At 34.4% G+C, this 22,698-nt stretch overlaps 1 protein-coding gene across 8 annotated transcripts in view; it reads left to right on the forward strand.

Moving 5' to 3' along the window:
* The window catches only part of LOC100870354 (neural cell adhesion molecule 2), a 428,395-nt gene that overhangs the window by 399,691 nt on the left and 6,006 nt on the right, over window positions 1-22,698 (forward strand). For 7 of the 8 annotated variants that reach the window (XM_086904550.1, XM_086904548.1, XM_086904549.1 and 4 more), the window contains 3 exons: window positions 7,524-7,817; window positions 10,419-10,739; window positions 16,684-16,995. In XM_086904550.1, the coding sequence (XP_086760676.1) occupies window positions 7,524-7,817; window positions 10,419-10,739; window positions 16,684-16,995 (927 nt within the window). The remainder of the gene's footprint in view (window positions 1-7,523; window positions 7,818-10,418; window positions 10,740-16,683; window positions 16,996-22,698) is intronic. The other variant, XM_086904555.1, reaches the window with a different exon arrangement.

The following is a 22,698-nucleotide window of genomic DNA, read 5'->3' on the forward strand; positions in this document are numbered from 1 at the left end:
AAATTCTACGCCCAACGATACCGCGCCCTTTTGAAAAGCCAAGCGGTCAAACGTTGGAACAATACCGATTGTTTCGTAAAAGTGGATGACCAAGTGGCTCGGTTGTTTTTTCCAATTTTTTCATTTCGCGTAAATGTTCTGAAGTTTTGAAAGTTTTGAATGATGTTAATTGGTACGACTAATTTTAAAACGAAAATTTTTAAATCAAAAATTAAAAATCATTTAAATATAGATATATCTTTCTTTTTGAACAAGTTTATATCCATACTTTAAAAAATAAAATGAAACAAAAATTTGTTTCTGTTCGTTATTACTTTTGTGATAATTAGAAAATTATATTAATTGTTAGAAATAAAGAAATGAATTTTCTCTACGTACATTTTTTCATATTAAAGTTGATATATATTAAAATCATCGGATGATTCATATTTCAGTAGTACGAGTCGATTATTCATCCGCCTTGAGATATATAGCACACAAGATAATTCTTTTTTTTTTTTTTTTTATATTCTTAATACGAAAAATATCTTTTATATTATTAACTCTTCTAATTCTTCGTCTAAATTCATAAGGAATCGTTCATCTATAAATAATCTTGCAAATTTAATTATTGGAATGTAAAAAGATAAGTTGGAAATCCTAATTCCAATAGAAATATTCTTCTCTTCAATAATTGAAATTTTAGTAATCGAAAATTCCCTTTCTTCACAAATATTAATTTCATTCTCATTCTTTAATCGCTACGATCGAACGGGTAGAAATAATAAAAAAAAAAAAAAAACCGGAAGCGGTTTCCCGCATACCGATGTTGCGCTGTCAATAAACGGAATCGTGGTCGGATGCAGACGGAATGTGACGTTCTTTAAAAATTCACAGAGCCGCAATGCGTCGCGACGTCTAACACGATCACGTCGACGTCGTCGTAACGTCTTTAGACATCCAGACGGATCGATGTCCCCTCTGTTTCCGGATCAAGGAAAGTCCGAACTCACTGTCGTCATTCGATTTTCGTGTAATTGCATTTCTTTTTCCTCTCCCTCCTCCCTCTTCTTCGAAGCGAAGGATCCAAGTTGTCAGGGGACGCGTTTTTACGAATGATACCGAAGGGCAACCACCTCGTCCTTGGCAGAATTTATTTCGAGGGTAGATATATTCTCGGCGTATCGCGATTAATAATCGAATGGATCACGCCATTTCAAATCCTGAGCGCTAAATTGTTCCCCATACGATACAGACCGTAATTTGAACGCAAACAGGCACTTCGTTAATGGGCTCAGCCGTCAAATAAACCGCTCCGTAATTACTTTTCTTCGAATTGTACCGTCGTCTGGATTGCCGGTGAGAATATTTAATTCGAATTGCGTCTGGATTTTGGATTAAATTTGTTAAATTCGAATTTTAAAACGTTAATCGATATTGATCATCTCCAGAAATTAAAACGAACTTACCCTCGCCCTCTCGCTTAAAATCTTATGACACCTTCTATATTTTGGATAAATTTTTAAAAACATTTTGACGTACGAATTTTAAATATTCCACACATTTTTTACTTCATTTTTCCCAAATCTAAAACTAATTGCCGTAACACTTTTTATCTTCCTCCCCAAAATCGAGATTCAAACGAAACTTCATCTCGACCCTCATCCTCCACGTGAATTCCAGTTCACACGAAAGCCAATCTGCAGGCGAAACAGGCCCCCTTAAAAGAATTTGCACACGCCGAAGGAAATACGATGTATTATGGTAATCGTCGTAGCTTGGAGAAAATACGGAGAATCAGGGGGAGAGAAGGTTCGAATTCAATGATCCTCTCGGCCCAATTTCGTCCTCGGCTCATGGCCACGCTACACGTGTTTGCGTATGCACATGGTTCGAACACCCACCCTCGAACCACCACCACCCCCTCCCACCCCCCTCTCACGAATTCCGCGCACGTACGTACTTTCGCGTAGTTTGTACCTTTGCGCGTCGATTAAACCTACCCCATCCCCCGACCCCGACCCACCACCTCCTCTTTACGACGCCGTATCTCCGCGTCGTTACACACGTCTCTGTGTCTCCGCGAGATACCGAAAGGCGCTTCTCTCTCTTCCGGCTAATTGCCACTAATTCCGCTCAAACCACTTCGAGAGCCCTCTTGTTGATACCGACTTACTAGTCTCTCCGCTCTTGTTTCTTGCTGGCTTCACCCCTTCGCCACGCTGAGTTTGCTTTCCACATTGACGCGGTCTAGGGTTACCTAGGGCGGTATCAGTTGGGTTGATCGGTGGTGTGTCGGTGTGTTTGGAAATGCAAATTCAGACGATTCTGCACGATAACAGTGATCGCGTTTTGTTCCAGGATTATTCGAATTATCATCGCACTGTTGTTGAAAGATTCGAATTTTGTTTCTTTTGAATCTTGTGATGATGTATTTGAGAATAACAGAGAATTGTGAATAAGAATAATTGGAATTATTTTGCTCGACGATAAATTCCTCTTGTGATGATGAATTGCTCTTTGACTTTTATCGTTAAATTTCATTAGGGGCGTGATAGTGTACTTATTCGCGGGCTAGAAGATGTATTAATGTACATACAGAGTGTACGCAGGCGATACTGTTGAAAGTTGAGAGTATAGATCCTTATGGTAATGAGCGTAGATAAGCTGCCACAGGCTTCATATAATGGTCAATAAGCTAACAATGTGAGATTACCGATGAAGGAAATGCTTTTGGTAAATGTTTGGTTCGTACAATTAATATTTTTGGTAATTTTTATATCGATTTAAAATATATAATCAAATATATAGCTATTCATCGATATCGTCCATAACAGTAAAAAAAAAAAGAGTCATTGAAGTAACAGGATAGTTGATTATATTTTCTATCGAGGTTCCCTTTCTCGACTCGCGTATCAATATAAATAATTCCAAATTTATTTCAGCGCCGAGATCCATAATACATCCACCAAAGACGATAACACGATTACAGAGCTACTTTCGAAAGCACCATCGCCGTACTAATACCACCCCTCTTCTCGCATGGTCTTTGATCTTCGGTCGAACCTTATACAATTTCAATTACACGCCCTTATAAAATTATAGCCTCTTTGAATCGGATTTCAAATCATCAGTAGAACCATCCTTGATGGACAAATTTAAAAAAAAATATACATATATATAGATATCTAATCCTTTCACTCTTTTTAAAAAGGAAAACTTCTTGAAAAATAAAATCCCAAAGAAATTTCTTCATCTTATGAAATATAATTAAATTTTACGCTCTAAAGAATATTGCCGATTAATAATCAATTGTTGAAAACTTGAAGAACGCTATATTTTTTTTTTCATCGCACGAAAATCCTTCAAAGATTGATAAGAATTCTTCGCAAAGTCGTTAGTTAGCGCGAAAATTCGAAGATTAATCGTCTCTTTGATTGTTAAAGTCATACCAGTGGTTCCGTTCAAGTTATTCGACAGCCAAACGATAATCGATCGAAGATCCCATAAAAGACCGGAAATGTGTCAGGATGATTAACATTTTCAATGGTCCGCCTGCAGGAATGCTTCAACTTATCGGCGGATTAGCGTGTACCCAGATATCGGACGGATGCTTGTGACTCGAGATGATGCATGAACATCGATACACCGGCCGTTGCTAATCAGTTACACTAATTAACCATGTTAATGGATATTGCAAAGCGTCTCGAGCAAAAGCGGGGAGGGAGAGTAACGCGCATCGATCGATTCTTCGCTTCGACGAGTTTTGGTTCATCAATTTTGTTCAATGCAGATTAAGATCTTCTTAATGTATGAGCAAGTTGAAGAGAACAAACTGATTCAAGCGATAAATTTTGTGAATATTGATAAATGTACCGAGAGAAATTTGTGGAGAATATTATATCGGAAATTCGATGAATTTTCTTGAATTTTTATGTATTTTTATTTATCTGATATTTAAAATATTGAATTAATTATTCAATATGATAAATTATCAATTGGAATGAAATAAAGATTCAATTATCTTTACCTATTAAAAAATAAGAATTTCGTTGTTATTTAAATATTTTCATTGAAAAATTATTTAAAATACCAGTTATTTTGACAAATTGTATTAAAAAAAAAAGGAATGTATAATAAATCCGAGAACATATTAAAAGATAATTTTCCCATGTATCATGTTATGCACGTTAAATTTACAAATGGTATCGCGTGTTTTCGTATTGTAAAAACTTACGACCACTTAATTTGTTGATTATGCAAATTGGACACGACTGAACATAATTCTGTTTGCGACAGTACAGTAATCTATTATCTACAGTCTCGTCGGATGACTAACAATCTGTTATTAAATCCACTCAACTAATAAGTTTGCCAAAACGTTTATTCTGCCGGAAATATCGTTTATCATCACGTATTTCCGTTTCGAAGTTTAAACTTGCGCGAAATCTTGGCTTACACATGTTGCTATTAAAAGCACGGATTTTACTCTTCTCCCTGAATTAGCTCAATTAAATATTCTCGCCCTGTTAACACTCTCGCTCCTGTTCCTTAAAGAAAAGGCTCAAGAGAACAAGGGGTTACATGCTGTTATGAAAATATAATTAAGAATCTTGCTAATATTTGACATGGTTCGATGAAAAAGCCGAGATAAATTATTTCTGAAATTATTTATAAGTGTTATACGAATATTTTATTGTATTAAAAGGATTATTATTAAAAAAAACTTGTGAATTATTCATTCGAAAAAGAAAAATTAAAAAATTATTGAACATTTTAACGACGAAAAAAATTTGTCCACGTTATATTTAATGAACAATTTGATTAGTAAACACGTAGAAGAAATTCAAAGAAACTTCTTTAAAAATATTCTTTAAAAGAATTCTCATCTCGAAATTGTTCTTCAGAACAACTCTCGCTAAAAAATTCTCTCTGATCTCCCTTACTCTACTACTTTATTTCCATTGCCACGCTTTAAAACTCTCATTTTTGCACATCTTCATACAGATACACAACCACTCGAATACTGGAGCATTCATTGCTGAAATTCTTTCTCTCTCTCTCTCTCTCTTCTGAAAATCTCTCGCTCTTACGATAAGTATTGCATATCAGAATCATCTAGTATCCTAGCTCATTTATTAAATCTATATTTTCTTCCTATTATCACATATTCTATATCAAATGTTACATAGAATATCAATTTTCAAATCCTATTTTTAATAAACGTTCATATTTAAGATATAAAACTTAGCAAATAATGATGACAAAATGACAAAAATTTCAACAAACAAATAATATTTCATGCTATCATTTTAATATCCAAACATATCAATCTATTTTTTGGACAAAACAATAAACTTATACTAAAAACATAAAAAAAAAAAATCATGAATTCTCATCTAAAATTTAAAAACACTATGGAAATTAAATTCTCTTTGCAAGTTTCATTTCTAACAAACATACTACTAAAATCATCCCCTTAACATCCCCATAAAATTATAAATCAAATACTTTCGATCTCTACTGACATTGAAACAATAAATTCGTATTAAAAACCCCGAAGGATTAATAAAAATCACGTAATAATCATAGTGTTTTGTATATTTTGACAGATTTCTGTATTATTTTTTTTCATTTTTTTTCTGTATTATTATTCTTTACATTTTTCTGTATTATCGAGTTTCAAAGAGTTATTCCTCTATTCTATCGCACTACTCCTACTTTTCTGGAACCGAGTTAAGATGTGGAGTTGTTTCCTAATGTATTGTCATGCACACATTCACGGCAACTAGAATTCCTATCGATCCTTCCATTGACAATAACAAATTAATGTCTGTCCATTAAGCATTAATGACGCATTGCCTATGCCCTTGGTACGTGCCAAGTGTCTCCGCTAACTATCGTGGCGATTTATGTTGCCCGAATGCATAATTCTGTCCCCGTTTAGAATAATTATTACTAAAGAATGGACCAAGTTTTGTCATGCGATTGCTTTATAATTCTCTTCCTAGTTAAGAAGTTTTGAAATTTTCTTGAGAGAATTTTTCTGAATAATGATTACGACGATATATGTATAAAAGGTAGACAAGAGGAAGATAACTAGACAGAGTTATAAAAGAAAGAGTTAAAAAATGATTTAAAAAATGTTCTGATGCACACGAATGGAAATATTTGTAAAAAAAAATATTTTCTTTCGATTGAAGAGGGTAAACGTTCTAACTTAATCATTTAACATTTCAAAAGCTTTTTCAGAAGAAAGATGTTAAAAAGTTTTTCTTTGAAAGTTATCTTTCATGCGCAAGATACAATACGAAACTATTTAACTTCCTTGACACTTCGATTTTGTAATATATCAAAATCAAATAGATAGTGATTGTAAAAATGAAATAAGAAATCAGTTTGATGATCCATCAGTTATTGTTCTCTTTCTTTCTCTTTCTCTCTCTTTATTCTAATGACGTATTAAATTTTACTACATCACTAAAATATAACTAGAATCGACAATAATTCGTCGAAGAAAAAAAACAATTATTAAAACTATCTTTCTTGAGATTACCCTCCATCTAATCAATCCTCGAAGATCGATCGTTATTTCGAACAGTTTCAACAATTGACATTCAGCTACAATGATGCCCACGGAGAGAAGATACCCTGGATAATCTGACAAAAGATCCCATGCGACCTCAACTTCGAGACAGAAGTCTCTTTCGGTTCGAGTGAAATTCAATAATACTTTGTGCTCAGAAACGAAAAAGGGAAAAAAAAAAAAAAAAAAAGAACGTATAGAGATCGTACATCAAGCTAAGGGGGATAGAATTAGAAGAAGAATGGAGTGGACAAAGGGGCTGACTTTTCATTGATTAGATCACTTAGAAAATTCTCTTCGATATTCGCCTATCTAAAATGAAGAAAAAAAAGTTAATTCTTTAAATTTAACGTTTCATTTCATGAACAAAGATTACATTTAAATGATATATAGTATATATATATATATATATATATATTATATATTGCCATCAAATCTGATGCCTTGCGGTTGACAAGGATTTGGAAATGACGTACGAACATCGATTGTAACATTAATGCTTAATCATGGATAATGTTCGATAATCGTGTTACCTTTGTCGAATATCAGAGAGAGACAGAGAGCGATAAGATAATAGATAAAGTCGATCACTCATCTTCAAACTCATGGATCAAAAGCATGGATCGACTTGCCTTCCATCGTTCAAAGCCTAATATGCCAGTCCTAAGGAAATTTCGAGACGAGGGAAATCATCGATGCGGATCCTCTTGAAACAGAAACATTAATAATTCGTCAGTATTACATTTCCTTTCGCACATTTTCCTCTCGATACAACAAAATTAACAAGAAGAGTAAAAACTTGAATATATCCTGTTTATCTAAATGATAATTTCCGAAAAAAAAATATTAATATTTATTCATCCTCGAGTTGTAAAATCAATATCTCACAACAAGTGATAAGAAATAAAAATTGCGATATATTTATCAATGTAGTCGCATGATTTTTATTCTTTTCCAGTCGCTCCAGTTTGTCATCACGGTCAGGTGAAGGTATTCGGTGTGGCTCGACAGGAAACCGCGAGGATACCGTGCGAGCTCGAGGCAAATCCACCGGAAGTAACGTTTATGTGGAAGTTCAATAACACAATGGAGACGATCGACATACCTCAAGCACAAGTCATCAGCGAGCGAACACGTTCCACGGCCTCTTACACACCAATGACCGAGTTAGACTATGGTACTCTGCTTTGTTGGGGTACAAATGAGCAGGGAACGCAACTTGAACCCTGTGTCTATCACATTGTCCCAGCTGGTAAGTGTCTTTTATGTCGACACATTTAAATTTCTATTGTTCCATCATCATACACGAATATACGGAACTTCGTTCTTTCTTTTCGATAAAAAATATTTGCAAATTGAATTTTTTCATCCGTGACAAAGTAAACATGAATTATTATTTTTCTATGCTTTCTTCTCTTTAAATACTCTATTCACAAGTTGATACGTATTTTTAAAATTCAGTATCAAATATGCAATAATCACTTGGAACGAATAAATCAATTGGAAATCTCCTCGATTCCATTATTCCACTTTCCTTTTCTTCCAAGAGAATGCTGTCTGACATCGAACAAAAAGGAAAAGTATCAATCTCGATTTCAAAGAATATTCGTGTTAAAACAATTGGAAAGAATCGAGCAACAGGATTTTTCGCTCGATATTAAAACATTCATTTTTAACGAGGATCCGGGTATTTCAAAGTATCCTTGTGCTTCTTCGGATAATCCTTTAATCCAAGGAAAATTCGCATTATCTTAAGTGCAATGCGCGAGACCGTTGAAAATTGTCCATCCCCTAAGAATATACTTGCAAACTGGCTCCAAGTCACGAGATACTAGCTTTATGGAAAAACTTCGTTTTTAATTATGTAACAATCCGTGGAAACCGAGGAAATTAAGATTTTAGTGTAAATATAAATCGCCAGGATTTACAAGAGTGGAGAGGTGAGAAGTGGCGAGTGGAGGATTGGCCGTGCAACCGGTTCTCGAGTAATCCGGGGAAAAGTGTCTCCCGTGGGATGGTTGATAGACGTAAATTAGATTTAAAAAGTTTCCTCATTATGCAGATTAGAAACAACGACGGACGTCTCCGTAGCCGAATGTCCGTTTTCTTTACGGTGGTCCGCGTTTTCTTTTTGCGATCTCTTATCGACTGAAAAAACTCGTGTGTTAGTATTCCGTGTTCGAACGAATTACAGAACTGGATATTCTTTTTTTTTTCTTTTTTTGAAATTGTATCGTTCAGATAAATTCAATTTCGAGGATTGTTTGCTTCTGTTGGTAAATGTTAATAAATCTTTGAAGCTAGATCGAATATTTGTTTAAATCGATGCTTTCATATCCTGTTTTACTTTTATTTAGTCATCTATTTAGTTTCCTATTGAAAGGAATATTTAAATACATATTTGTCTATCTTATAAAAATATTGAAATGAATATTGAAAAGTGATATTTATAGTTATCGATAAGAAATAAAAAGTACTTTTTAAATATTTTATCTTAACTCGTATGTGCATACCCACACACGTGTATTGATTTTATTGAAAAAATTTCACACGTTGAATAAAAAAACGCAGCGTATGTATTTATTAAAAACGAAATAATTTTCACGAGGATTTCGTTCGTTTCGAAATAAAATAATATCCAAGAAGAAACTAGATTTTATCGAATATTTCTCATAAAAATAACAAGAACTTGGCAAATCTTTGAACATTTCAAGTTAAAAACAGCCACGAAAACTCCTATGAATAATATGGCGTATGGAGGACGAGTTTTCGACAGGATACGACATCGTGGACGAAACGCGTCACTACGCGTGATGAACGCATTTTAGTACCAGTGGAAGGCACTAAACCGTGCCAACGAAGCAATAAAAAGCGCTATTGAACAGGGCATTGCATAAAATGGAATCGTCCGCTTTTGGGAATTCGTTACTGTCCCGAAACGAAAATCTAAACTGAACTTGTATCTGTTGATTAAAGAGAGCGTAGAGACACACTATCGTTTGCGAGACACCAGGTTCCACATCGGTTCGTACGTGAACGGGTAGACGTTCGAAGGGTGTCTCCACGCTTTCAGTATTCCGTTCTCGTCTGGAGAGGACAGACGTTTGTCGTGATAGTTTGCCCAACTTCGAGTCGCTTCATCTCTTCGCCCGACGCAATCACGGGTCAGCTATGGGGAGCTACATTTCCAGGGTTACTCGAGCTAACGCTATTGAAGAATAGAGATAGCTTTATTACGTTTCTTTTCGAGCAGAGAAATGGAAAGTCGGCGTAAACAAGTATTGGGGAGAAAACGTGATACATAATTTAAATCTTGGATGCGATTTAGAATCGAGATAAAATGTTTGCGAACTCCAAACGATTTTACAAGAGATCGATATAACTTTTCGATATTGTGATTCAATTTGCACAATAACGTTGATTGTTTAATCAAAATCATACATGATATATTATTAAGCAAAGTATTATTTCTATTTGTCAAATTCAAAAATGTAGAAGTAAGATAGTAGAATATGTAATACTAAGTTCCATGATGATTATTGGTACATCTTGAATTAATTAATGAAACATCACTGTACACAATATCAAAAATATTATTGATTATTCAATGATCGATGATTTATCAAAAAGGATAGACATCCCTTATTATATTATACTCATCGTTATTATTCTGTTATCCAATTTCGTCAAATATCTTCCACCATTCATAACAATTCTCTCACCAAAACCTCTTTCATCTAGCCCAAAATTCCACGAAATGATCTCCACTTGTCCCAAAACATACAATACGCTTTCGGTCAACGTAAGCTGTCGAAACTTTCGAATCGACCATACTAATTATTCGACTTCACAGGTCACCCGGACACACCGCGCAATTGCTCTCTTTTGAACCAGACAATAGACTCGCTGTACGTGGAGTGCATCGAGGGGTTCGACGGTGGCCTGCCGCAGAAGTTCACGATACAGGTGGACCGTGAGTCGGGAACAAGCAGCATATCCTCGAAACCGAGCACCACGGTTTACAATCAAACGAGCAAAGTGCCATCGTTCTCGGTCGGAAATCTCGAGCCGGGGACCACGTACGACGTCCACATATACGCGAGCAACAGCAAAGGTCGAAGCGAGAGTGTCCACTTCCGTGCAACCACCCTGAATCTGCCCGAAAGGCGAACAGGTGAGTTTTCAGACCACGAATTTCAATCCAATATAACGAATATCGAAGAATAAACGAGCAGTTTACTACTTCTTATCTCACATCTCGAATCGATCTGAACCGTTGGGATCGATCATCATTGGCACATTACTCTCCGAGCACTGTCTGCTACGCTGCACGGCCTTGCATCGTAGAGCTCACGCGATTATCTGTATTTCTTCTTACTCTTCCCATGCTGTACTCGTTCACCCTCTTTCCGACTCTTTCTTCTATGTCACACACAGATACCACCTCGCGTGGTGTTCACTCTCTTTCTTCCTGTTCTCAACATTGGTCACACCACATCAATCTCATCGATCCTGCTCTTGAGCTACGTGTACACCACTTCGCTCAGACCTTCGAGAGACCTCGGTTAGAGATCCGTTTACTTACGATCCAACGGGCAAGAAACGAGCGAACGCTGCAACACACGCGTCGATGAGTTTTCCGTGAACCGACTTTATATACCTGAGATATCCTGGGATGGTTTCTTTCTGAATCGGGGGAACGACACCACGTTGGGGAAGGATTTCGAGGATTTAATCGACGAAGAGATCTCGCGTCCATCTTTTCGTACAATTGTTAAGTTTTCACACGGGGAAAGGAGGTCTTGATCTAGTCGGAAATTCGAGTATATCGAAATTTAAGTATCGTGTTTACACGTTTGTGAAATTAGAGATTATTGATCTTTGAATTTTTCCTTTTGCATGTATCATTATTCGTTTTTAAAGGCTATTTGTTTGATTTAAAATTTTTAAGAGATTCAGGTAACTTTGTAATGTAGATATACATCATACACTTCTTAAAGTTATTAATTTCTCAATCAATCTCGAACAGATTTTATTTTTCTGTTCACATTACATTAAGATTGTCTTTTTGATTGATATCGACGACTGAACAAATAGATATAAAGAACTATAAATGAAAAATAATCTTTGAAGTTAGAAAAATATAAACAATAAAAATATAATTGTTCATCTTATTTCAGCTCATCATCAATGTAAAACAAAAAGCTTATATTCACGTATATTATTGCACCACGTCATTACACCTACATCATTTATCTCGTTTCAGCTCATGAAATAGATATCCTCACAACTGTTACACTATATCCTAACACCCACGTCTCGTTTCATCTCATTAAATAAGCCCTACATCATTACATCATGTTATTAAAAGCAATTTCTTAAAAAAAATATTAATTAAACGTTCAATAATTATCATTTAAATTCAATGTCAAATGCGATAGAATAATTATTCATGAAAAGAAAAAAAGTTATATTTTCGCTATTGCAATTGTCATATTTTATCATTTATTATTTTAAGCTCTCATTCTTCATAATATCAAGTATCTACAATATATCTACGGTTTCGAGTATCCAAAGGATGGGTTTGGAACTCATCCCTTGCGGATATAAGGTTCTCACAATATATCACTGTGGAAAATGGTCCTGTATCGCGTTGTAAACCATACTTTTCCCTAAGTGCCCGCGATGAAGATAGTTCCATTACCGTGATTGAACTGTCGTTTTACAAGAGAAAAAATGACAGTTCCCGTCCCGACACCGCCATGCTGCAGCGTTTACTCGGCCACTCGGTATCGTAGACGCGCGATTAAGCGCTTGACACCGATAGTTTCGATCCTCGATCACCAGTCGAGCTAAATCTACGGACTTCCGGTCCCTGTCGAACTCGATTATCGTCCCCTGCGCTCCGTGATCCGTGATCTCTTCAAGTATAGAGTCGAAAAATGTATCCACGCGATAATAACAATGAAAGTTAAATCTTTCTTCGATTTAATTTTTTTTTCTTTTTCTTTTTCTCTCTTCGTTATTGGATATTGTTCGCTAGCATCGAATTAACGATAAGAACGAAACGGAAATTAATCGCCATAATTGATTTGTTGGGATAATTAATTGACAGTGATGAATATAATTAATGGTTCGATTATTATAATTAAATTTATGGTGTTCGTTTACGAATTTAATTAGACTGAATCGAGTTCAATTCTCTGAAAATACAGTGACACAGATGGAAATCGAACACTTCATTGCATTATTATTACGATGATTCTATAATTGACAAGAACATTTGTTTCATTTAAATATCTGACAGATCTGAAATATATAATTTCCTTGTATTAACATATCCTGCAGTCGTCAATAATAGAATAAACAATATCAATTTTATCAGAAAATTCTAATAATTGACTTGTCATTTATTTTTGTCTATTGAATGCAAAATGCTTAAAAGAAGAAATATTTTTAAAAAATATATTTTTATTGAAGATAGCAACAACAAAATTTAATTTATCAAATATAATACACTCGTCTTGAATCGACCAAATCGATCAAAATAACAAGTTGAAAAAAAAAACATGATCGAATTAAAAAGTAATTTTTCATCGAGAAAGAAAATTGAATAAAATATTTCCGCGCTTAACCAGACATCGTATATACTTAAAGCGACATCACAATGGCGAACGGAGCAGACGAATTACCAAGGAAATTAACGAGAATCAGAATAGAAAGGTTGAAAGGGGGGAGAGGGGACACTAGTCTGACAAATTACTACTCTCGCTACTTTGCTTCTGCATGGGGTCACAAGAGAAGGCATGTACCGGAAAAGGAATTTCTCTTGTAGGCCAGGAAAATAATTTTGTCCCGGATTACGACTCTGTCAGATTGCTAGCTCATTCTTTCTGCTAATTGCTAACAATTAACCGTGGAACGCGGGGCCAGGCTGGCCGTAAACGTGGCCTGTGTACAGTACGCGTTAATAATGCGTGGCTAATTGGGGTTGCGGGGGCGGGCGATAGCCGTTCTCCTCTCTCGTCGTGGACTCGGCCTATTCTGTCCGTTGGCTAACTGGAAATTGGTGTATATCGTTCCTGACTGTTGGCTCGCGTTCTAATTGTACTCCTATCTTTTATGAACGTCCAACGATTGTGAAGTGGAATTTTTTTTTTTTTTTCTCAAAATTGCGGTTGATTAAAAGAAATTCTTGTTATAGGATTCTATCCCATTTTAATAGAGATAGATTCCGTTTCGTTGCATTCGTTTGTATTGGATTAGCGGGGAAATTATGTTGATTTTTCATTTCAGTGAGATAAATAGTTTCAAATAGCTCGTACGAATTATCTTTTCGTATATTGAATTTTTTAAAAGGATCTAAAAAAAAAACTTCAATTTCTAAAATTATTATTCGTTATAAATGGTAATTTTTAATAAATAATCGATTTTACTTGATATTTCTTCAAAAGAATTTAATTCTGTGATATATATTAATATTAGAAATTTCGTATTTTAATTGAGCTCAATTTCTCCGTATAATAGATTCTCGAATAATAATAATGTATGCTCCATTTCTTTGATAGAAAAATACGAAGATTTCGCGAATATTTTCTCAAAATATTTTATCTAAATCATATTTCGATTATTAAAAAGAAAAAGTTGTAAACTGGATAATATTTTTTTTTCTCAAACAAGTTGATTGGATTTTTCCACAATGATATATATCAATAAATATACTGGCAAAGTGTCAAGTAGTACGAGTCAATGGTATCCCTTCTTACTCTTTATGCAATTCGATAAAACAAGCGTTACTTCTTTTTCCGTTCTGTATTTAGTTGCCGAGTTTTTTTTAACAAACCGATAATGTTACATTCTATCGACATTCTCGTTTTAAAATGCAAATGTTTGCTAATCACATTGACGGAAGACACCTCGATACAGGGATTTAACGGACGTTAATCGTATCTCGACATTTCTGACATATTTTAACTTGAATATTCTCGCGAATTCTTTTTTTAGATTGAAAACTTTTTCATGTTAAAACCATTATTATGGTGAGACGGTTAATTTATTCGCGTATGAATTTCATTAACGATAATTGAAAGATCTCAATTGTGATATGTTATGAATTCATTTTAATCAATGTAGGTATTTAATTATTCTCTTCGTTTCCTTTTTCATATATCCATCATGTGTACGATAAATCATTCGTAATTAAAAATGAGATAACAATCCAGAAAGCAGTTTCCACGAAATTTTTAAAATACGAACAAAATTCGTGGAAAATTATTGGACAATTTAAATAATTTGCACAAACTTTATAAATTAGAATTTAAAAGATGACATTTATATCTTTAAAAAAAAAAAAATGCTGATTTAGAGATAAAAAAAAAATTTTGTTTAAATCTGTTTTAAAATTGCAATAAAGTTTTAAAATTTTGTAACAATATTTATATGCAATTTTTATTTTTTTTTATTAAAAAATCCTTTAAAATTTTCATAATAAATACTAAATAAAAAAATAATTGCTTAAATTGCTTAAAATTCTTTCCTTGATTCACGTGTAAAAATAAATATATTTCGTCATATTTGTAATTTTCATATTATTCATTGAAATAACCAATATATCGAACGATATTTCCGCTTATCTAATCAAAATTTCAATTCCAATAATTACAAGTAGTAGGAACGTGTTAAACGAATCTTCGGTTTATCGAGGCAGTCGATATCGTTGACCAGCGTCGCTCGATTTTCGTCCGCCGGTTTATTGACTCGTACCCCTGCTGCCTAACTCTAGGAGAAAGGAAGCAAAAAGAGGACAGGAGAGAGAGAGAGAGAGAAAAAAAAATAATTCTAGCAGTTCCGTGCTCTCGTTCACGCGTGTAAACGCTTCTTCTGTCGAATATTTCGTTCGATAAAATGACCAGCTGACCGTAATTCCGACACGAACTTACTTTAGCCTCGAAACGAAAGTCAGACGCTTGTTACGCGACGTGCAAACGACTGGCTCGAACGACTCGATATCGATACCTGGCCTGTCCTCCCTTATGGCGGATATCGATTACGCTTTGACGTTTATATTAAAACACGTTCGCGCGGCGAATGAGAAACGTGGGCCGGAGGGTTGGCACGGATTTTTCGGGTGGAAACTCGATCGAATCTGTTCAAAAAGGAAAAAAAAGACAGAGAGAGAGAGAGAGAGAGAGAGAGAGAGAGAGAGAGAGAGAGAGAGAGAGAGAGAGAGAGAGAGAGACATTCGAGAGATGGTTGTTGCTTAAAAATCTGGTTTACCCTTTCGATTTATTTGTAATATCTGTTCCAAGTTTTATCTTTTCAAGGATTGTTCTTTATTTTTATTTTTCATCGAACGCGTTTGATGTTTTTCTTTTTCTTTTTTCTTTTTTTTTTTTGAGAGAGAGAAATTTGTTTTTTGATGTAACGAACGCTTGTTTGATGGAAGTTTGGCAAACATCGTTGAAATGACGACACTTTTTTTGCCATTTGGTTTGTAAAACAGAAAATAGAGACTGATCAAACATCGACAAATTTGATTATTGAGATTCACTCTTCAACGTGTCGAAATTATACTACAATTGCCCACGAAAATTATACATTCCGGATTGCAAACTAACTCTCAAACAATCGTCAAAGCTACGAGAAATCCCTTTCGAAAAATCCTTCCCTCCCCTGAAATGTTGAAAAGAGAGAAATCGCTCGACCAAAAAAAAAGAAAAAAAAACGTTTGCCACCGTTGAAGCTCGTCATCAACGCGACGCAAACGGAATACGGAAACGGTTGAAACACAAGACTTCGAAGTCGTCGCTCTTCTCGAAAGAAAGAAAGAAAGAAAGAAAGAAAGAGAAAAATCCTTTCGCGAGACGTAGCGCCGTCGAAAAAACTTAACCCAATCTCTCTCTTTGAACTCTCCGCTTAACCTCCTCCCTCCTCTTCCCTGAAAGAAAAATTCTACTTGCAACAGAACCCTTCCATCACCCTCATACGTAGGGAGAAATCCTAACCACCCTCTTCATAAAATCAAATATAAAAATTCCCGTAAAAAACAAAAAACTCGAGCGTCGAGGTAGGTGTAGAAGAAGGAGAAGCTGAGGATGGTGTGCCCGGTATGGTAACAGGTGAGAAGCTGGCGCAACCCCCTCCCCCGGAGAATTGTACGATCAGGGAAGAGAGTCGGACAACGGTGAGGGTGAGCTGCGCCGAGAGCGAGTTCATCGATCCCCGCACTGCCACCTATGTCCTCCAGGTCTTCGACGCGGACACCAGGCGTCTTTTGGCGTCCGCGACGAGCATGACGCCTAGCATGCTCGAGATCACCGATCTGCCCGCGGAGAGGAGTTACTCGGGCCTGGTGCTCTCGCTGAGGATCATGACGGAGCACGCGATGAGCGACGCAACGGTTCTTCACAGCCCGCACTATGTTCAGGAGGGTAAGATAAAGGAGCATCAAGCATACCCAGGTAGGGGCCAGAGCTAGTGTTCGATTTCGAGTCATCCGCGGACTTTAATAAAGTCTGTTGGGAACGTTGTTGTGTGTCCAGATCGCGATCCTTTTATCGACTGTCAACAATCTTTCCTTTTCTGTGGGGGAATATTCTTTTTTCTTTTCTTTTCCTTTTTTTTTTCTTTGGTTTTGTTATACAGGATATTTTTTTCTTTCGTTGGGATGTTCGTAGAAATGTAGAACGTTTTTAGAGGATCGATCTTGTAGAGATTGAAACGATGGTATTGTAAAGTTGTGCTTGTCTTAAGTAAAAAAGTTTAGAAGTATTGAAGTATCTTGGGATCCAAGAATTTAAGAAAAATTTCGTTTTTTTTTTTTTTCGAGAAACGATCCTTTAAAAGTGTCCCATTTATTTAGCAACGTCCTGTTTTGCTTTTTTGATAAAGTTGCGGATTAAGATTCATCAAGATCATTTTCGTAGAAATTTTGTAAATATTGTAAAGCGATTGAAGTCGTGGATTATCCCTAAACCATCCCAAATTTCTCATCCAATATTTATATTAATTTAATCACGAAAGATCAGTTAGTTTTCACGATTTTGAAAATAAATTTTAATAGATCATCTCGTTACGCTTTTTTTTTTTTATAGAATTAATAAGGATCTCTACGCTCATTTGGTATTCTGAACTAGTTGACTCTCGATAGGGAAAGATTCTATCAGAAGCGTCGAATCTGATTCAGTGGTACTCAACCACCGAACTAAATGTTGGAGTTGGAGTTACCGGCCATCCCATCTGAAATGCTCGCAAATTGAAATCCGATCAGAATTGCGTTCGAACTAGTTAGCCTTCTGGTTTGAGTATTGCTCGTCATCGATATCTCAGCTCATCCTATCGATCCTGTTTCGATATCTGACAGAGATATCTTCGCGTCGAAGAACAATTCCTAATTAATTCCGAATTTCTATCACGAACCACCCTAAGATATTTGAATTACTATCGACATTCTTATTTCCTAATTAATTTAAATTATTGCTTTTTTAAAAATAATAAATATGATAATAAAAGAATTTGCTCGATGATTCTATATTTTCAAGAAATTCGAAAAAATATAATAAACTATGTTTTTCTCAAATATATAAACACGTTTCGAATAGGCTTTACAATTACTTTATTTCCATTTTTCAATATAATACTGCATCCCTCTCACTATATTGTTTAATTCTAAAACGTAAAATCTAATCCATGAACTATCATCACCTATCTCAACTCGTGTACAGTTTCCATTCGATTCTATTCAAACGCAATTTCAAACGCGGGCATAAAAGAATTACATAATAGAACACCACCTAAGTTACTTAACACAAACGGAAATTCACAATAAGCGTATCCGCTGTCAGTTGAATTAGCTTTCGGCATTGAATCAGGCGGTGGAGGAGCATCACAGTATCAAATTATGCTGTCAAACGTTGCCCGATAGCTAATCCAGAATTCACGATTACCTAACATAATCCAGACTTAATCTAGGATCATGCGGAGATCGGCCAAGCTGCCGTTTTAATCATTAAATCATTGGATCATCCTGGTAAATCCGACTGAAAATCTGATCCAAAATTAACGTTCACCTACGCCAATATTAACCAGAAACCGAAACTCGGCGTAAACACGGAATCAACATCGTGTACAACTTATCGAAATCATCAGGCCTGCGCTTCCAATCAATTCTGACTGGGAATTGATGATGTATAATAACGATTTAAAACTAATTTCGATCTGATCGAACAGCCTTCCATTTTACCGTTAAACCGGTCAAATCACCTAAACGTCCATCCGATCGCGATGCAAACACAAGAATAATTTAGCGATAGACAGTTTAGATCGTATTGTTTTAAAATTTAAAAAATGGATTTTGGTTTAGATTTGATTAAAAAGTTATTTAAAAAGAAATTAACTACCACGATAACTAATAATTTATTCGTTTCATTGTAGAATTTTTCATTCCTTCATTCTTTATTGGAATTTAATTTTAATATATCTACATCTTAATTTTTTCTTAATAAAAACTAGATTAGAAAATAATAAATAAATACGATTTCTGTAATTATTTTTCGTCTTATATGTGTAATATCATAATTATCAAAATTATCATTTCTTTTTCATTTTCCAAAGTTCCAAAATTAAAACAAATTCTACAAAGAAAAAGAATCATCTATCTCATCAACCATTTCGATTATAATCTTCTACATAATTCTTCCTTGCTTATTTATCGATTAAACGTTATCATCGAGAGTTTCGACATCGTGATCATGATTAAATTAATAGTCGAGCATCCACGTCGCGTATCATCGGTTATTAAACGACCGTGTAGCCGTGTTAACCGTTAAAGTAAATCATAAACAGTCCGCGGAACGTGATTACAAAACGTCTTTCAGCTTAACCACGGGCTAACGCGCGGTCGCGAATATGCAAATGGACGTTCTCTCCGCGAATTCGTGGCGAAAGGTCCCCACGTATACATCCTGTAAACGGTTGGTACGTACACAGAGAAGAGAAGTCGGGGAACTCCCGGTTCCAAGGGACACCGCCAAGGCAACCGCGTGTACGTGCGAACCATCCGGAGGGCGTTCAACCGAAATTGGTCTGCGGCGGAACACGATTCTCTGATATCATAAGATTTCGAGAAAAAGGGACGAAGAGGATAGAGAAAGAAAAAAGAAGAAAGAAAATCGATAGATTTAGTTCAAGGAAAGAAAATTCTTGTGGGAAAAATAAAAAATTTTGTAGTAAAAAAATATATCCGTTTTGGTTTGAAGAAAATTAAAAAAATTTCCTATAAAATTATTGCTTTGTTTTAACATCGAATAACTTTCCTATCTATCGTCAAATCTATCGCGAAAGTATAAGTATTGTAATGTTAAAAAACGAAAGGGTTTCTTGTTGTCCATTTTTAATCTGTGAATAATAAAAATACTTTAATACGTGTTCTTGTAACAAGGCAATATACTATCAAGTTATCTCGAATTAAAAATATTCCCAACGGAATGGGAACCGAAGTAATATAAAATTGTCCTCGAATTAACTAGTTTCCATCTTGGGAATAGCAGAGAGTGTGAATTCTCTATTCTTGAATTCGAATGACAACCGCCTCCTGCGTTTAATATCAACTTAGAATCACAGGAGCAGAACAAGAGGGCTACTACTCGTTTAGAGAAGTTTGTGAATTTAAGTGGATTTTGATTAATCTCGAACTTGAATGTCAAGCAAGTTCTGGACAGTGCATCTGAATTCCAGATTTATTACGGGCGTAACGATAATTCACTATCTCTGCAAACACGACGTCCACATATCTGGATAATTTTTATTTAAAAAAACGTGTTGAAACCTGGCGAAATCTTCATCGTAATTTCGAAAAATAATTCTATCTAAATTGCAAATAATATTGTAATAGAAATATATATATATTATTCAGATGTGTAAAAAAAAAAAAAAGAAAAAACATCTTAGATTTATATAATTCTACTCATCGTATTAAAAATTTAACCTATTTCTGGACAGCAATGATCTAACACTACTCTAACAAGATGTCCTAATTTCAAAAACATTTCAAAATCATACGGTTCAATTCAAAAGATTTTAAATTTGAGTTAATTTGAAACAATAGTAACCTAATTTTAATATTTCTCCGATATAACAATGAAATACAATTTTCAATTAGAATTTTGTTAATTATTCAAAAAAAAAAAGGGAAGGAAAAGGAATATCGTTTCGTAAATCTTTTTCGATCTATTTTCCAACATTAATACGTTGTGGAATAAACTAAATCGGTTAATTGGCGGTCGGGCAACCACTTATATAGATCAATTCGATCAACTGTGAGAACTGCATGACACAGACACAAACACGAATGGATGTGGCAGTGTTACACCGGGATGGAGATATAATCGATTAATCCTAAATTAGCCGGTTCGGTTAATCCACGCGAGACATTTGGCATCGAAACGAAATTAACGTTTCCAATACGCGATTACTGTCACACTATCTCTCTATATAGACGATAGGAAAAAAAGATTTAGAACCAATCTAATCCTAACTAATAATTGCTATGATAATTTTATGATAAGAATTAAAAAAATAATAAAAAGTATTAAGATAAAATACATGTATTATAAGTATGCGTCATTTAATGAATTTTATATTTAAATGAAAAGAGAAAAAAAGAATATAAAAGATGTAGAAACTGTTGTATTTTTTATCAAAAAGGTTAATCTGTAGGAATAATATCCTATTAATCTTCTTTTTGTAAGTACAACTTTTATAATATTTATATACCATTTTCTTATCGCTCTGTGTAATGAGAAAAAATAAAAATTATCTTCTTTTGAAACAGAAGACGAAAAAAAAAAACAAAAGAAAGGAAGAAAATATATTCCACGCGATAGTAATCGACTTATCGTTTCAAAAAATGGCAAGAATAGAAAGAAATTGAAGGATTGAAAGTGCCTTTATGATCGCTCCCGGGAATATACATTTACGAACCCACCTTTTACGACTATTTCATGATCTCTGGTCCCTTTCTTTTTTCGTTCTATGATATCCGTTTCTTTCTGCGGTGCATCTCGTTGAAAATCTGTCCACGCTTTTAGAATGTCATCATTTATTTGACACGTTTCATTCATTCATTCGTCGAGGTACATTGAATGGTCCATTTTCGTCCTTTCATCCTATTGTCTCGAAAATTGTTGTTGTTGTTCCGAGGGAAAACGATTTCCACACGGAAACAGAGGAATTTCTCTATGGGGCAGTTTGGGGATGTGCTTTTTTTCTCTGAAGAGATAACAGAGAGAGATTTCAAGGTTCTGTTCTTGTTGCTACACAATCTCTTTGGCGGACATATTTTATATTTTTCCAAATAATTTGAAATTTTAAAAATAAAAACTTGTTATAATATGTTAAATATGTTAGAAAATTTTTTCTAATATTTGATTTTTTCTTTTTCCTACTTTATATAGGAATGCTGTTAGATCATTTTATAAAGATTAATAAAGAAATTTCAAAAATTTTCTATGAGTAAAAAAAAATATTTATAATTTTTTCTTATTTTAATTTTTCTATTATGATATTAAGTGATTGAAAATTAAAAAAGAAATTTTAGTAAGTTATTGTATAACTAATTTCAACTAATTTCACTCATTTTTTTGTATCTACAGCATCATTTATTGAAAAAAAAAAAAAAATCTCATAAAATGTGCCAATCTTTCATGAAACAAAGTGAGAATTTATGAAACAGTGAAAATCGAGTGAAAACTTAAAGCACACTATAATTAACTATGAGAAGAATAAAAAAACATTTGTCCAGAAGAAATATAATAATCAGAAATATTTTCTGCTTGCAATATGGCGCGCTTTGGCTTGTGATCGTAGATCTATGTTTATGTATGTAGAAATTTTGCATGTGAATGATGAATCTTGCTACGATATCGTAATGTGAAACATGCATAAATGACGCACAGCTTCTTTTTATTGCAACTCGAATTAACACTTTAATGAATCTTAAAAAGAAATCTTTGAAACATCATTTTATGAATCTTTTTTTTTTTTCAAAATTTTTTTGATAAACAGAGATTTTTCTTATTTTAGCTTGAAAATAAGTTCGTTCATTAATATTGTCGTGATCAGAAACGACGGTCAAC

This window comes from Apis florea, unplaced genomic scaffold (genome assembly GCF_048593485.1).
Source record: "Apis florea isolate Af1SG1 unplaced genomic scaffold, ASM4859348v1 contig_2350_pilon, whole genome shotgun sequence".
In the NCBI taxonomy this organism is placed as follows: domain Eukaryota; kingdom Metazoa; phylum Arthropoda; class Insecta; order Hymenoptera; family Apidae; genus Apis; species Apis florea.